This window comes from Macaca mulatta, chromosome 11 (assembly GCF_049350105.2).
Source record: "Macaca mulatta isolate MMU2019108-1 chromosome 11, T2T-MMU8v2.0, whole genome shotgun sequence".
Classification (NCBI taxonomy): Eukaryota; Metazoa; Chordata; class Mammalia; order Primates; family Cercopithecidae; genus Macaca; species Macaca mulatta.
Genome location: NC_133416.1, coordinates 66,133,353 through 66,151,443, shown reverse-complemented (window position 1 = coordinate 66,151,443; position 18,091 = coordinate 66,133,353). Strand labels below are relative to the sequence as shown.

Genomic DNA, 18,091 nt, shown 5'->3' with positions numbered 1-18,091 from the left:
TGTAGGAAACTTTGGGCTAAATTTTAAGATGTTAGCAATAAAGTATCTGTACTGTCCTTACTGTGACAGGTGCACAGTATCTTGCTGAAACTGACCCCATTCCACCAAAATTATCACTCACTGTCTATTTGAACAAACATATGCGGAATCATATTGTAACTTGACAGTGATCCTCATATTTAGGGACAGAAGCAGAGTTTTAGGTGCAGCGAACTTGATTCTGACAATGTTTATGACAAAGTCATCTTAATTATTTGATAGTCAGGCCTGGGTAAATGTAATATGTGTAAGAGGATTAAACTATAAATAAAAGCAATAAATAACTCATTTATGAGTGCTCTCATGGTTCTGAAATGCAAATTAATTCTTAAAGTAGTGTATAGGCCAACTGTTCATCCAAGAAGTGGGAGAAAAACATTCTGCAAAAAAGTTCCCAGGAGGGATATATAAGTCTTTTTACTAAATATGCCTAATGATTCTCTCTGAACTCGTGGCATAAATCTTAACAAATTGAGTTATGCAGTAACTTCTTGAGATGGCATAATAAAATTCCTACTAAAAAAATCTCAGAATATGTATAGTATGCTGTCATAACAGACAGATTTAGAGCCTTGTATTAAGGTTAAAAGTGGTTTAAGTTTTGTTTTCATTTTAAAAGTAAATATTATTTTCCTCATTCTATTTCATATTAATAATTGAAGGTTTACTTAATCCCAACATTCCATTAGTAATTAATCTTAGCAGTGGGATGTTTCTGTAGTTCACTCACTTTGTTTCATTATTTGCTGCATAATGAAAACAGCAATTTGGAAGTAATAGGAACTAGAATCTATATGGGATGTTATAGTCACAAAATATTGTAGCATGGTACAGCAAGGTATCGTTTTTCATTGGATTTTACAGGTGAGAAAAATGGAGCCTAGAAGAGTGAGGAAATCTAAAGTTACAGTGTTTCACCTTCTGACCACCTAGCTTCTTCGCTAACAACTTTTCAAGCATTTGGATTTCTGTATTCCTGACAGGGTGGGCTATTTTACATGAGTTGAGATTCTCAGTGGAGTTTTAGGATTGCAGCTGGCCACAGAAAAAAAAAACAAAAAAAACAAAAAAAACAACAACAACAAAAATGACAGATGACAAGCAGCAGCAGCAAGGATTGGAAAAAGAAGAGAAAGTGTTCTGAGGTTCTCAAAGGAATGGGAAAACTGGAGACCACTCAAAAGCTCTACCGCTGGGAAGGACACTCTGCCTTGAGGAGGGTCTGGTGGAAGCCGAAGGCGCCCTCCCCCTTTTCCCATTCCCTACCCCATCTCCAGACTCCCAGCAGCTCCAAAATGATTTCCAGGATATCCTGTGTCGTCTACAGTATGAGATTTCCTCAGAGCTCACATTATAACCAGAGGGTGACGTGGGAAATGAGTAAAACACAAAATAGCATATATTAATTTGCAGTTCAGGTAACACTGTTCGTTTTCAATTCAAATACTATCACACAGTTGGCCAACTTGAGAAAAACAGATGGGTGGCTATCTTTATTTTTCTAAATATTTTCTGAAAGTTAAGACATGTTCATAGCAGGCGTTGTGTAAAGTAATCTCTCTAGGTGAAGCTGTGCATTTTGTGTGTTTGTATGTGTGTGTGTGTGAGAGAGAGAGAGAGAGAAAGGAAGGTTATCTATTTCTTCTAAAATGCCTTAATGAATGGGAAAAGATATGGTTAAGTTACAAAGTACAGCAACATTTGCTTTTGGCATCATTATCTGGGGATTTTTGTCCTTTTCTTCCTCCTTTGCCTTATCTCTTTTCCCTTTTCACAGCTCACACTTACACAAACTGTGTCATTCATTGTAATGATAAAGTAAGTACTGAGTGTTTAGCTTTCATTCTTGTCCTTGGATGTTAAAACTGACAGCTTAGCACCTCTATTACTTTTTATCGGTGAGTCACTGGCCTTGCCAGCACTCAAGATAAGAAAGTCTCACACTTGCCAGAGAAAGAAAAAAGACCGGGAAAACGAAAAAGAGCACTGGGGTTGGGTTATGCTAACCACAAAATGGGCGGTAGGAGACCCTTTTGAAAATGGATGAAACTTACCATTCAATGGGACACAGTTGGAAATGAGAAACTGTCTGGTGTGATCTCAGCAATTTCCAATGGAAAGTCAACTTCCGAGTACCTGGTTAAGCGGTGTAAACCTCTGAAGGAGTAGAGAAATCCAACATCTCATCTTATTTTATTTCAAATGTTAAAAGACCTCTGGTGAAAATGAATTTGACTTGCTCATACTAAATTCTTATTCGTAAGACATTACCCACAAAAACTGAGATTCAACATTTGATAGCACCGTGTCCTCTGTGTGTGTGTGTGTGTGAGTGTGTATACAAGAAAATAAATGACATCATAAGCGTATCAGAGAATTCAGTGATACATTGTTTCTGGGTCACTGTTATTCATTGATAAATTTTGGGAGATTAAACAGAATTTTATGTGCCTCTTCTTTCTCTATTACAACTATCTTTGCTGTCACTCTGCCTTCATGCCTATTTTCTATCTACTATAGAGGAATCAGAACAGAGCTATGAGGGGCCTCAAAAGATATTAGCTCTCATCTGCCCAGATACCCAGTGGAAGTTCTCTCTGCCCTGTGGTTCATGAAAGGTTTGAGAAGCCTGTGAAACTATTACACTGATGTAAAGTTTCAGACAGGCAGGTGGCTCATGCCTGTCTTCGGGATGCCGAAACAGGTGGGTGAATTTCTTGAGCCCAGGAGTTCGAGACCAGACTGGACAACACTGTTAAACGCCATCTATCTATCTATATATACACACACACACACACACATACACACATAAATACAAAAATTAACTGGCTATGGTGGCATGCGCCTGTGGTCCCAGCTATTCAGGAGGCTAAAGTGGGAGAATCACCTGAGCCCAGAAAGTTGAGGCTACAGTGAGCCAAGATCCCGCTACTGCATTTCAGCCTGGGTGACAGAGTGAGACCCCACCTCAAAAAAATAAAAATAAAAAAATAAAATAAAGTTTTCATGTAGGACTAGTTCCCCTTTTATTGACCACATGGTTAAGCACATATTGAAATGGAGAACAGTGATTTTTAATGTGCGCTGCATTCTTTCCATGTCATCCTCTTTTACTGTCTCAACGATCACATAAAGTTCTGAGTAAGCTTAAGCGACACCCATAAAAGATCCTCTGTTGACTGATTCCCAAATACACTTAAAGTGGAACAAGATCTTACTAGCAAAGTAACCTTTCCAAAGAAATCTCCTAGATATGTGTAATCTCCTCTTCCCACATTTACAATTGTCTTATCTTCATCTAATTGGATAGCACTGTTTTAGCGATCACCATTAAAGAATCTTTCCCAACCTTCAAATTCATTATCATAGAAATAAAGGTATTTTCTTGTTGTACTTGTATTTATTTGGTTTACACAATATTGTGTGACATTAATAATAAATATTAACAAGTCTGTAACTACTGTGGATCAGCACCTGACAGGTAGGAGCAAATATGCAAAAGCTGTTCTAGGAAAAGGCTGGTAGTTTCTAGATTTCAGCTGGTCATAGGCATCAGTCAGTAGGTTGTACAGACAGAACAGAGTGACTGCTAAGGAAGTAACTCATAAATGGAAGCCGGCCAGGTAAGAGAGTTTTTTTATTGTATTCCTAATTTACAGACTGAGAAACTGGGGTACTGAAAACTTATGTAATTTAACTTCACCATAGCCAGTAAAAGCCTTAAAGGCGATAAAGAATACACATTTATGGAAAAATTCTATAGTATTACCTAGGGGTTAGAGTGAAAATGGTCTAGTACACTCCAGTCAATATTGATGTGCTGGGAGTACACTGGAGGTACAGATAGGTAAACTTGACTCGGGGAAGTGTTTGCCAAAGGAGGAATGCCATCAACGGGGCAGAAGAAGGAGCAGAGAATGATTTGGACAGAAGAACCATTTGCAAGAGGGCTGAAGGCAAGAGCACAGCTGGGAAGAGAATTGCAAGTAGCTCCTAGAGTAGGAGAAAAATGAGGAAAGACAATGAACTAAAGAGCTAAGTAGAGGCTCAACGCCAAACAAACAAACAAACAAAACTGTCAAAGTCACTCTAAAGAATTTGAACTTTATTCTCAAGACACTAGGAACCCATGAAAAGAACTGGTCATTTGAGTCACAGGCTCAGATTTGACCTTCAGAGATATCACTTGACTGCACTGTGGAGAAAGGAGTAGAATGCCAGATAGGTGGAAAGAGCAGCTGGTGGTCTGGATTTGCATAATTTCTACAGAGAGAAGATACATTTAGGAGCTAGCTTTAACAGGACTTGTTAATTGATTGAATGTGGTGGTGGTGGTGGTGGTGGTGGTGAGAATGAAGTAAGGTTAAGGTGACTTTCAGGTTTCTGGGGCATTCATTTGGATGGAGGAAAGTATCCATTTTTTAAGACAGTGAATTCAGGAGGAAACAAGTCAGTTTCAAGGGTGGTGACATTTAATTCTAGACATGTTACATTTGAGCATCCAATTTTTAATGACCTGCGGGTAATTGCGCATATGGGATTTCGAGTTTAGGAAAAAGAACCGGACTGGAAATATGGATGTTGTATATGTCAGCCTGTAAATGTAAATGGAATTCATGGAAGAAGATGAAATTATACAAGGAGAATAAAGAATGAAAAAAGGAAATGAGCCAAAACTCCCCAAAATGGTAGCACATTTATATCCCTGTCATATGTCTCATGTTTCAAGAGCAAGCCTCCATACTGATGCCACCATGCTTAGGCATAATGGCATGTGTATAATGGAATCTTTCTTCTTCTAAAAACTTCAGTGAACTATACCTAATTTTCCTTATATGAAATAGATGGTGGGCCGGGTGTGGTGGCTCATGCCTGTAATCCCAGCACTTTGGGAGGCCAAAGTGGGTGGATTGCCTGAGGTCAGGAGTTCAAGACCAGCTTGGCCAACATGGTGAAACCCTGTCTCCACTAAAAATACAAAAAAAATTAGCCGGGTGTGGTGGCCAGCACTTGTAATCCCGGCTACTTGGGAGGTTGAAGCAGGATAATTTCTTGAACCCAGGGGGTAGAGGTTGCAGTGAGCCGACATCGCGTCACTGTGCTCCACCCCAGCCTGGGTGACAGACGGAGACTCCATCTCAAAATAAAAATAAAAATAGATGGGGGATACTGAGCTGGAAAATCCTTACCATGACTGTAGTGTGTCTTGTCCACTCTCAAGCAGACAAAATCATAAATTCAAAACCAAGGTGCTATCATTATAGATATTTTCTAATTATAATTATACATCATCCAAAAAGGTAGTGAGGTTGTTGTTAATGGTAGCTGGAAATAAGAAAATGGGATACCGTATCTAAAATAGGGTGTGTTAACTTCAAAGTGAGTCTTTTCCTTTCCCCTGTAAATGGGAGTGATTTGCTACAGTGAAAAATCAATGGGCATTAGAGTCAGGGTTAAAGTCTCAACTCCACAAGCTATCTCCACTCCTCAATCATGGGCAGTTTACGTAACTCCAAGGACAGACAAGCTTGGGCAAACAGCATGCAATAAACAATGTACAGAAGTGAAAACTTACTTTAAGCTTCCAGGATTTGTTTTTTGCTTTGTTCGTGTTTTTTGTTTTGCTTTTCTTTTTCTTTTTCTTTTTTTTTTTTTTTTTTTTTTTTCGCAACAAACACATTAGTTACCTTCTCTACGTCTATTTCCTTACCCGGAGGAGGAAGGCCCCTTAGCACATGATCTCTGTGGTCTCCATTAGTTTCAACATCCTGTGGCTCTGATCACTTGTAAGTTAAGGAACAAACTTCACTGTGAAGTCCTGTAGCCTGAATCCAGCCCCAAACATCCACTCCCCCAACTGAGGGGGCCGGGAAGCACTTTTACCCTGGTAGCATTCTCAATCAACATGTGTCATTACTCAAAGCGCAAGTGGCCCAAGGCGCATATACTAATATTTTCCTCCAAGGTCTTAGTTTTCATTTTATTTTGAAACGTCACTGTCACTACTTTCATTATTACTATTACCAGGAATGCGTGATTGCCATCGAGGTCTACTAGAAGGTCATTCCCCATCCCCCACTCCGCCCAGCTTTATCCAGTGCACGAAGGCTGGCTATTTGTAACTCAATATACACTTTACAAAACCACGAGTTTTACGTTTTATTATTGTTTTTACTTTTGAAACCGATGTATGGGGGAAAACCCACCAGCATTAACGTTAAAAGAGCTGTTTTCATTGAAACCACTGTTTTATCTGTGGCTGGTAGAATAATTTATCAGTGTCTTTAATTTGGAATTGAAAGTTTTCCTGAAAACACTGCTAATTAAACTTTACTTCCCTGAAGTTCTCTTAAATACCTCCAACTCCGAGAACTAGCCTAGTATTTGCTCACTCCCTTTTGCCTTTCGACTCCATTGGATATATGTTTCCCACGACGCAGTGGAGACTTCTGGCTGGAGAGGCTGGAAAATATAACTCTGAATTTCCTACAATCTCAGCTCCACTTTCTCCCGCGCGTAGGCCCCCGGCTGGAGCGGTGTTATTGTCACGTGGCCGCGGGGACGCCCGCAGCCTGGCCGGCCAATGGGCGCACGTCGGCCTCTCCCCGCCCCGCCTCGCTACTCCGTCGCGCGGGGAATTGGCGCAGCGCCGCGGGGTGGAGGCGAAAAAGTTTCTTTTGCGTACAAGAAGGGGCTTCGGCGAGCCGACGCTGCTCAAGCTGCAACTCTGTTGCAGTTGGCAGTTCTTTTCAGTTTCCCTCCTGCTGTTTGGGGGCATGAAAGGGCTTCGCCGCCGGGAGTAAAAGAAGGAATTGACCGGGAAGCGCGAGGAACAAGCGCGCACGCGGCCGGGAGGGCGGGCGTGCACCCTCGGCTGGAAATTTGTGCCGGGCCCGGAGCGCGCGCCAGCTGGGAGCATCGGGCAGAGACAGAGGCCGCTGGACCGCGATGAGGGCGCCGAGTCTCCGTGCGCGCGCGGCGGCGTTGGGGCTGCTGCTGTGCGCGGTACTGGGGCGCGCGGGCCGGTCCGACAGCGGCGGCCGCGGGGCACTTGGGCAGCCCTCCGGGATAGCCGCCGAGCGCCAGTGCCCCACTACCTGCCGCTGCCTCGGGGACCTGCTGGACTGCAGTCGCCAGCGGCTAGCGCGTCTTCCCGAGCCGCTCCCGCCCTGGGTCGCTCGGCTGTAAGTGTTCTTCCCCGGGGGGGAGGGAGGCCGGGCCTCTGGGGTTTCGGGAAACAGGAGCGGGCGAGGGCCTGGTTGCTTGGGGTTTGGCGTGCATTGCCTTTTTTGCCGGATAGCTCCTTCTGGCCCAGGCCGCGATCGGCGCTCCGTGGACGTGGAAAAAGAACTGTCTGGGCCTCAGTTTCCCTCCCACGTGCCTTGCGGGCGGCGCAGGTGGGCTTTTGGCGCGTCCTAACTGGCTGCAGGTAGCCTAGGGGAGGGGGCCAGTGACTACGCCATAGGCCGGGAATGAAGTCCTGCGCCCTATGCTAGCCGAGGGATTCAAATGCGCGCTCCTGCCAGGCCTGGGCGAGATAAGTGGCAACCTGCGCACATCAGGAGTTTGCTGTTCTCCCTGAGTTCTGAGTCTAGTTCAGCTTTAGTTTCTAGCTGCGTCAGACTCCTTTTCCTGTTCCCACCCAGTAACTGAAGTCAGGCTTTTCATCTGGGAAGCCCCCTCAACAGAATTCGGTCACTATCCAAGTTATGGTAGACGTACTTTTGTTCTCCCTCTGCTTGCTTTCACATTAGCAGACCGTAAGTTCCCACTCCTCAACCAGATTGTAAAGACTGGTCAGTAGCTGTGGAAAGGAAGGAACTCGATTATTCAGAATCAAGGGCGTGATTTCTGTAGCTCCTCAGCACGCCCAGACGGTTTAGGGGAGAGCGCAGGGTGCTCTTATGCAAGTGTTTGGATTTTAGCTGTGAAGTCTGAAAACCTGAAATCACTGCCAACTGCGTGAAGAACAAGAAAGAAAATGTAATTTAGTTGGAAATGCTGATCTTTTCCAAATGTCATCTGTCTTTCTATTCTTCCTCAGTCCCAGTTTTAAAATTGGAGGAGTACTGTAGAAAGTATACAATCAAAACTTGTATTTTTTGAAGTAGTTGTTCTGTTTAAAATAAAGTGCAGTTCATACGTAATCTTAAATTTTTACTTAGCAGAATTGCAATGAAAATTTTAAGTTCTTAAATCTAGTGAACTATTCCAATGCCCTAATCGTGGTAGGAGGTTTGGTCAGGTGTTTAACAATTTATATTTTAAAATTATTGTGCTAATCTAAATAACTTCTGTGAATGTAGAATTGCTGGCCATCAGAAAGTATACTCCTTGTGTTTTTAATAAGCCTTAGTTGAATAAAGTAGAATTAGAGAGTATTGGATTGATATTTAATTTCTTATCATGGGACGTTTTATTTAGTAGTTTTTATTACAATTGCAAGAGGAGATAAGGGCTTTAACGGAAAGCAGGGAGACTTTCAATTAGTTGTGGCTAATTCTGTTCAATTGCCTCTTGTGGAGGTCATGCTGCCTTATTCATGAAATGTGAATGGCTCTATTGACAACATATGGAACTGAACATGTAAATGACTGGAGGTGAACACTTAGGAATAATAGAGTGATGAGAAAGAGAAAATGAATACAGTGCTTCCTGGAGTGTATTTAGAAATGCTTAGATTATTCACGGCATCTAACTTGTATTCGATAGTTTTTCAATGTCAAGTTGTCTATTGTGATCTTTCTAGTGTGCAGTACTTTTTTTTTTCGTGGATTTAGACGTTTAGAAAAAAGAAAATCTGTGTTGCCCTTGATTAGTAGTTGAGTTGAACCAAAAGGGGTTCGATACCTATTTAAACATTGTCTTAAAAGTAGCTGACCTAATTAGGATTTTGTTTTGCAGATAATTTGGTGGCACACTAAAAACAAATTAGAGTTTATTTGGTTAGCACAGTCTTTAATTACATTTCCGCCAGCAGTAAATTGTCTCAATACTAGTCCACATTCCTTAAATGTATGTGAAAATAAGTTCCACTTGTATAAATAAGCTCTCAGTCTGTTGTCAGGAACCCCACTGTGATCACTCATTGGACAGCTCTGTCATTCTTGTACTTATGTGACTTTTAACCATCTTTGTAGGTGTCACCAAACCATGTGGTCTGGATTCTTTATTGTAAATATTTTTTTTGTTTGTACCTAAAACTCTAGAGGTCTCTTCTCTCCACTTTTGAAAGAGGCAGAAAAACACGTGGAATTGAGTTTTACTTTCTCTGTTATTTGGTATTTTAGAATAGGAGGTTCAAAAGGCTACTAAAGTTTTTCTTAATTAGAAAAATCATCCTAACGAGATGATTTCCGAGTTCAGATATAAATAGAAAAATGCATGTTTTTTTTTCCACGTATCTTACCTTCTCTTTCCTCAGGTAATCAAAATAGTGGAAGTTTGTCTTTGGACTGGCTTATGAAAGCACTTTTCAGAAAAAGTTCAGTAACTGTCTTTCGTTTTGTTGAATTTGCAAGTTTAAGAAAAATCTCTACCTGTGTATGTATTTTTTCCACTTTATTTGGTTGTGATTTATTACTATAGGAGGCCCATGGGTGAAAAGTTGAATAGTTTGAGCTGTAAAATAATGATACTGTATCAGTACTCCTTTTAGAAAATAACCTCTAGTACTTTAATGAAAGTGGCTTTTAAAAGAGTAACTATGTGAGCGAGCCTTTGTCTAAAAAAAACAACCCAGTAACCATGTGAAGCCTTGCTCACAACTGCCATTAAAGGCAAGCTAGAGTTTGTCTAGAATTTGTGCTTAAACAGTTATCAACCTAAAGAGGAATGCTTATTAGAATGTTATTTAGCCCAGAGATGGAAAAGTTGCTAAATTGCCAATGAGAACTTCCAGTATTATTAAATTCTCACTGGCATTTCAGAATTATTTGTCTTATGTAGAAATGTTTGAGTTCTCAACAGGACCCAGGCGAAAGTCCCAAAGGTAGTTTCTGCTGGTGTGACTTCTTTAGTGTTGACCTGTTATAAATCTTCTGGTCCGTACCAGAATTGGGGGTGGGGTGGGGGTAATAGTCCTTATAGTTTTCACAGCTGTTTTTCTATATTTTCCAGACTAAAACTTGAATATAACAGGCTGATTTATGAGTCACTTTGGATCAGTGTCTTAAAACAGCTATAGCCTGGCTTTTTGTTTTTCAGCTTTCCAGATTTCTGCTGAATTAGCAGCTCTGCAGGCCCCAGTGGGATTGATTAAGAAGCTGTGCTGGATTTGCATTTAAAATTTGACTTGGAAGTCAGATTTCCAAATGCTAAAAGGAAGAAAATGATAGCTTGAACCAAATGTTGCAAATTGATTATTTTCATATATATTTATTCATTTGCTAATATGCAGGAAGAGAGAAGTCTGTCTAACCACGTAGAAAGAGTTTGATTTTCAAGTTTTGGCCAGCTGAGCTCTGGGTACATAGTTAACACTTCTGTGTCTTACTACCTTTCCCATTCATTAACCCCACTACAAAAAGCTTTTGTAAAAGTTTTGTGGGGAAGATGTTCATTAATGGAACTCTAAACATGAATAATCTCCTTTCTTATTGAATGTTTTATGATCTGGGTTTAAGAAAACATCGACATTGTACAACTTGAATCTGTTTTTAATGGTCTAGCCATAAAAACAATATAAGGAAGATTTAGGAAAATGTGACATCCCTTAACTGGAAAGTAATCATTTCTCAAATGTAAACTATATTAAATCTAAATTTAGGTACACTAAAACTTTCATAGCTGTAAGTATTTGGCAGTAAATGTCGTTTAAGGGGCGTTTTTTTTTTCCTCTTACATATAATGTAGTTTTAATAGTACACAAAACTCAGGAATGGAAGTGTGTTGCAATAACTGAAATATTCAAAGTTGCCAGCTCCTGCTTCTGGATCAGAAATGAGGGGTCCCCAGCATGTGCACTGGTCTCTGAAGGCAGTTTCTTATTTTTTACAGGTCTTTTGTAGGAGGAATCTTACCCCATTACTAGTTGAAAAAAAGTTAGGCACTCTATCTCATTTCTCTCACAGGATTGCCCTGTGAAATAATCCTTAAAATGAAATGGAGAGCTCAGTTTTAGTTTTTTTTTTTTAATTATTCTTAATTAAAAAGAAAATCACCTGTGTTAAATATTAATGCCAGATTGCTTCCCCCTTTCTTTTTAAGACCTGAAACAATAGGGGATGCAGTTTTACGCTGGCACAATGCTCTTTAGTTAAGTGGGTCCAAATGAGACTTTCTGTTGACTCAGGCTACCTCCCAGGTGAAAGACTCTTTTCCTTGGTTGTTTTTTAAACCATGTGGGAAATCTGTGACTGTCTGGGGTGCTAAAAGCACACAGGTTTTGTTTGAATCCTAACGTGAGTTGTTGGGCTCACGGTTTCCTTGATGAACTCCAGATGGACTTGAGCTGGGCTATGAGGGAAAGTGTCTGGCTCCAGCCAGCGTGGTGAGCATGCACAGCAGTGGTTGTAATTGCAGGATTTTTATAGTTTAAAGACTGTGCCAGATTTTTTTTCATGTTATAACTCTACCAGAACAAATCTACTCATGTCTGTCACTGTCTGGTAGGTCTTTGGGCAAGCATATTTCAAATAAAAACTTGCAGTTTTTTTTTTAGGTGAAAAAGAGAATCCAGGTTTATTCTCAAAACAAAAACTCAAAGACTGAAAGGATCTCTGATTTCTAATTGTTAACTAAACACTGAGTAACACTGTGCTTCTCTGGAGGTGGTTTCTCTTTAGTTACTTTTTAGAAGGGGTATACTTACGCATGTAACACATAATTCATGCTTTTCTCCAGTCAACTTTGGTTATTTAAAAATCTCTCTTTTAAACACTGAAAAGATTAGTATGGGTTGGATAACCTCTTTCAGTGGGAAGCTTCAAGCTATGCTATTTGTTAGCCTGGTTTTTCATCACTCTTGAACCATTTCATTTTTATCACACTGTTTTGAAGGCACATAGTGAATGTATTAACACATATGGGGAATATAACCAAGAATATTTACTGGAATTTATTCCATATTTTGAATCTTAAATGAGATGACTTTCTAGCCTAGAGTATTGTATATGTATGATTTTGTTACTGTTTTTAATAGTAATGATGTTCTATGGAAATTGTTACTGAGTTAAATTGAGTTATTAAGAAGCACATTTATTTTAATGATTGAAATCTGTTCACAAGTTTTTGTGCAATCTGCTGAACTTTGTTAGATGGTGATGTGGTTTAAATTATATATTACCAGATATTGAAATTTGGGGAATTTAAGAAAGCAGAGGGTTTAGATTGTTTTCTACCCTCTCAACACTCACACACAAAATAATACTTTAAATTTAGTGCTTTAACACAGAGAAACAAATATGTACGCAAAGCAATTTCTGTTTTCCTTGACTGCAATAAGGACATCGATGCTTAAATGTATAACAATGAAAAGAATTCTATAGAGGCTTTAGTTTCAGCAACCTGCCTAATTAGCTCCTTTTCATAAACCATGATGTCATCATATCAGGTTGGGAGTGGGGAGATGGGAGGGTGAAGCAGACCTGCCAGTTCACAAAAGATCTGTTCACCGTGTGCCAAAAAACATCTCTTAAAACGTTTGTGGGCTTAAAGTATTTGAATCTGCCAGTCTCCTTAAACTAATTTTGTCCTTGGAGCTTGTATTTTTGAGTTTGGCATTTTGGTTGCCATCTAGTTTGTGGACATAATAGACCAGTTATTTCTCCTGCTCCCACTAGTGTTCATAGAGATACTTCATGAGCCCACTTAGCACTATCAGTGATTTTTAGAAATGACTTACAGTTTTAATTTTGTTTTCTTATAGGGACTTAAGTCACAACAGATTATCTTTCATCAAGGCAAGTTCCATGAGCCACCTTCAAAGCCTTCGAGAAGTGTGAGTGTTCATTATTTTGCTTTTAAGATTTGAGTAAAATACATTACCCCTTATGCTATTTAACTGTAAGGAATACTTGGATTATAGTGAGTTATTCAAAACTTTTAACTTGGGAGGTATCTTGAAATAATATATAAAGTTTTCACCTCTGTGAATGACAGATTACCTAATCAGCTTTTCTTTTTCTTTTTTTGGCATTTGTAGGAAACTGAACAACAATGAATTGGAGACCATTCCAAATCTGGGACCAGTCTCGGCAAATATTACACTTCTCTCCTTGTAAGTGAATATCAGCAGAATTCCTCGTGTATGTTTGCAGGAACCTTGAGTAGTAGTTGCATAGGGACTAGCACAGAGCTCTTAGAAGAAAAAATTGAATATTTTCTTCAGGGCGTAATAAAGATACGCTCTTTAAATTGGTTAACTTGTCTTCTAACCTCTAACTCTGTCACCCCTAAATTTCATGTATTCTTATAACAACACACTTTACACTTTGCTGTCATTACCGAACTGGTCTTCAAGATTCAAAGAGGCCAGCTTTACACCATAGAAATGTGTATTTGCTCATATTCTGTAGACTAGGACTTTAATTCTGGTATTGCTCAATGGTTGACATGGGGATCTGTGGATTATGTATTACTTAGTTCCTAGTGGAGAATGATCAGAGTTGTTTTGTGAGGAGAAACTGGAGTTGAGAAGAAGCCATTGGAGTATCCTCTTTTAAGTGTGGTACCTGCAGTGGAAATCAGAGACATCAACTCAAAAAAAGTAAATATGTGACTGAAGACAGAAATAACTTTGCAGGTTATTTTGCAAATACGAGTTTTCAAATACAATTAAGGTTGTACCAAGTTTTTTGTGTTTTTAGTGTAGGTAACGTGTATATACATGCACCGACGTAGGTTTTGGAATAATTTTGACTTTCAGCATTTAAAGGTAGCATTTAGAATGCCTGTGGTTTAATTTCTAAAATCTAATAAGCTTACCACCTTAATCTTAAATAATTTAAAAATATATTTAAGCTACTGATGTTAAAAAATGTTTTTCTTTAAGCAACTTAAGGAAAAAACCACCATTGTTAGTTGCTTCTGAGAGAGGTGTTGGGAGGGTTGAAATTATACAGTAAATTTCAGGAAAGCTGTTCAATTAATAGAGTGATCACTACCCAATTGCTTACATCTGGTGATTTATAGCGGTTTGTTTTTACTGAGGGCCCAGGTCAGCCAAGTCACGGGTGCAGCCGCTGTGTCTGCTTTCCTCTGTTTGAATAAGAGCTAAGTGACATTTGATACTGATGTGGTTTTTCCAAAGATCAGAAACAGAAAGGAATGAAAGAAAAAGCAGTTGGTATTTGACAAATAAACACTGTATTTAAAAAACATTTTTATGCTAGCATAAATACCTTTTTTCTTTGTTTTTTACAATTGCTTCAAATGTTAGAATCTAAATGGAGTGCTGGTTTTGGTATCGTAAACATCTGCAGCTATTCTTGTTTGACCAAGGTGGCCTTTTTAAATTCCACTTTGCTCTTTCTGTCCTCGCACTGCATCTTGGCAGTTTCTGTCAGTACGTTTAAGAGAGCTTGAGGGTCGCGGCATACTTCATGGCTGAGAGGATCCGCAGTGCAGTTTTGTATTCTGGGCGGGGTGGGGAAAGCAGTCTATTCTTTGGCATGGTATAGTGTTGAAAGCATTACGAACTTGTGAGGAAGTTAGAAAATTATAAGTAACCTAGTGTTTTACACTTTAACGTTATACTTGGAAAGCTACAGTGATCTCTCAAAAGTTAGAAATTTGTGCTCCTTCAAAATTTGTCCTCTTCTCCATATTGTTTTTGTGTTTCACTTTAGCAAGTGCTGGGTGTGAAATCACCCTGAATAATTTCACTTTCTTTCTCCTTAATGAGTTATGGTACGTCTGGCCAGTGATTGCTTTGTTCATCTCACATAATGATACATCCAATGTGTTACCTGGATTACATAGACTCTGCGAAGAGTAATTTATATCATGGGTCTGATAATTCAATGTGGAGAGTAAAAACTTCTTTTTATACCAGTGAAATATCTTGAAAAATTTACCTCTCTGGTTGTTTTCATCTAAAAATGTTTTGTTTCCTCCTGCAGGCTTCATTGGATATTGTAATACACAGTCATTGTTTCTCAAGCACTTTTAATTTCTGTGTTGTGTAGAGGAAAACATTTTCTTTTATGTAGAAACACTTGAAAATAAAGCTTAAAATGAGTTCTGAAATACTTTTCTGAGACTTAAAAAAGAAAATCTCTTAAGTTATATAACATGACACAGATTGAAAACTTGCTGTAGCACCACAATTAAATCTCATATCTTTCAAAATAGTTTTTAGAATGATTTGACTTTCATATTGAGAGTTTTTGTGGTTTTTTTGTGTCTTTTACATTTTGCAGAGGAAAACATTTTTATGGGTTATTTGCACAGGTTAAATAGTTTGAAAACTTGTGTTTAAAGAAAATGAGTAATTAGTTGAAGTCTAAATCATAGGATTTAATATTACTGTTCCATACTCTTTCTACTCTATGCCATGAAGACCCCTCCCAGCTGGAGGGGCTGCATGCAGAGCAGACTGTCCTGGTGAGACTTGTCTTCTCATAGCTATAGGAGCCAGGAGCTGATAATTGGATCAAAGGGAACCCCATGTCCAGAGACGAATTCAGTTAGGGACCTATTCTCATAATATCAGGGAATCTGGGATGATAGGAATCTGGGATAATCTTCCCACTAACAAAGCTCATCTCTAACCTTTTTAGGAATCTTTTAGCATGTACAAGGCCTGAATAGAAATGCTTTCCTTTGAATCCCACACAGAACTAGCTGAGAAGTCAACCAATGTGCTAGGTACAAGGCATGATTTGTATATTTTTAAAATTTTTCTCTCCCAATATCCTAGCTATAGCAGGATGACATATTTTAAAAGAAGTGGAATAATCTTTGGAGTGAACATATCTTACAGTAAAACTCTATCGACCTGGCTTACATAAGGGAGTTGATTTTTCTGAAGGTACGAACTCTGGCTTTGTGTGATGTGGAATGACCTGCTCGAGCATTGGACATGATTGAAACCTGTGCCCTGGGTTAGGGAAGTTTGAATCCATGAGTTCTACAACATTGTAGTTGAACAAAAGAGCCTTGTTGGTTATTGGAGCTAGTTGGGTCTTAGTCTTGATGCTAGTGGTTTATATAGTGTTACCCAGCATGCAGATGCTGGCCTGGTGTCCTAGAGCTGAAGAGTGTTAGGTCAGTGACTGTCAAAGAGGTACCTACGGTACTTGTTAGATTCTCAGACACTATCCCTAGAGATTCTAAATTAGTAGATTTGGGTGGGGCCCAGGAGTATCAATTTTAACATATGCAATATTCTAATCAGATACTGCATAAATATTTCTAGAGTTACTGATAAGGGTCATATCATAAGTAAGCCTTTTCTCTTTATTTCTTATCTCAAAAGTGGAGCATTTCTTCTTAGTCCATCATTGTCATATAGCCTGTCATCTTTCCAGAGGTGACATTGTCATCATTCCAGAGAGGTTGTTATATATATTGATGACCTTTGCTGGTAGGACACCAAAACATGTACTCTACCAGTGGAAAGCCATTGAAGAGGTGTAAAGCAGGGTGACATGATCAGATCTGCTATTTGAAAATGTCACACTGTCTTTAGTGTGGCAAATGACCTGGAGGTGGCAGGAGAATGGTTTAGAGGGGCAGATAATTAAACCACGTGATGGTTGACAAGCTGTGGTGGCCTGTTCTCCAGTGAAGTCACATCAGTAGAACAGTGATTAAAAGTAAAGCTCAAGTCAGGTGGCCTGGAATTAACTGTTGGCTCCACCCTTTGCCAGGTTTGTAACCTTGAGCAAGTTACTCACTGACCGTGTTTTCTCATCTCTAAAATGAGAATAATGCTGGTGTCTATCTCATAGAGTTACTGTGAAGATATAGAGAATACAGGTAAAGCTGTCTTACATGTACTGAGTGCTCAGTGAATGTGAGCTGTGATAAGGATGATGATTCATTCAACTGCAATTTATTGAGTATCTGCTATGTACCAAGCCCTCTTTTAAGTGCTGGGACACCCAGTGAAAAAGCATGCAAACTCCCTCTTATCCTGAGGCCTGAGGCTTCCATTCTAGTGAGGAGAGAAAAATAAATAAGTAAATAAACATCAAAAGAAAAGATAACATCAGTTCATGATCAATGCTATGAAGGAAAAGAAAGGAGAATAAAGGGATTAGAGAGCTCTGGCAGTTGTTCTTTAATGTAATTAGGAAAGGCACATATTTACCAAATCCTACTATGTTCTGGGTACTGATCTGAGGTTAGGATTCAGAAAACAGACAGGAATCCCTGCCCTCATAGAGCTGACCACCTCATGGAAGGAGAAACACAAAAAATAAGAGATGTGATCAGAAGGGGATAAGTGCTGGAGAGAAGCAGCAGGGAAGAGGTGTCAGAAGACTGAGACCAAAGAGGGGTTTTACAGTTTTAAATGGGGATGTAGGGAAAGGCTTGCCAGGAGGAAGATACTTGAATCAGGGACTGAAAGTGAGGGAGGGAGTTGTGTGTGTTTCTGGGGACATTGGGTCATCTCCGCTAAGCCTGCCCTGCCACATTTGGGCCCATCTTACCTTGTATATCCAACTTACATAGTAATTAAATAATTTTGTTTATATTTTTCTCCTCTGCTGTATTTTGAGGCCTCAGTAGCTAACTCTTCTTTTCCCCAGCATTTAGTGCAGGTATATGGCATAAATTAGTGCTTAATTAATGTATGAATTACATTATCTATGAATGTATGAATTAAAGAATATTCATAGAATAACCACATGCTGCACTTAGCGTAATTCAGACAGATCTCCTTCTGTACACTTAGTTTAAACCAGTGGCTAAAGATTTACAGTGGCAACAGCATACCTATGTTTTACATAACTTGTGTTCAACTATGCACACTTCAGGAAATAACAATAATAAATTCTGACAATGGCAATAACAAAAGGAAAAAAAGAACAAGAGAAGTAACTTAACACAAAGATTCAGCTCACCACCCTAAGCTGGTGAGTGCATGCCCTGGAGTATGTAT

At 39.4% G+C, this 18,091-nt stretch overlaps 1 protein-coding gene across 1 annotated transcript in view; it reads left to right on the top strand.

Moving 5' to 3' along the window:
- Positions 1 to 6,713: 6,713 nt before the first annotated feature.
- The window catches only part of LRIG3 (leucine rich repeats and immunoglobulin like domains 3), a 46,322-nt gene continuing 34,944 nt past the window's right edge, over positions 6,714 to 18,091 (top strand). Inside the window, exons 1-3 of the mRNA XM_001116602.5 lie at positions 6,714 to 7,223; positions 12,908 to 12,979; positions 13,184 to 13,258. Coding sequence (XP_001116602.2) covers positions 6,988 to 7,223; positions 12,908 to 12,979; positions 13,184 to 13,258 — 383 coding nt within the window. The 5' untranslated portion in view covers positions 6,714 to 6,987. The remainder of the gene's footprint in view (positions 7,224 to 12,907; positions 12,980 to 13,183; positions 13,259 to 18,091) is intronic.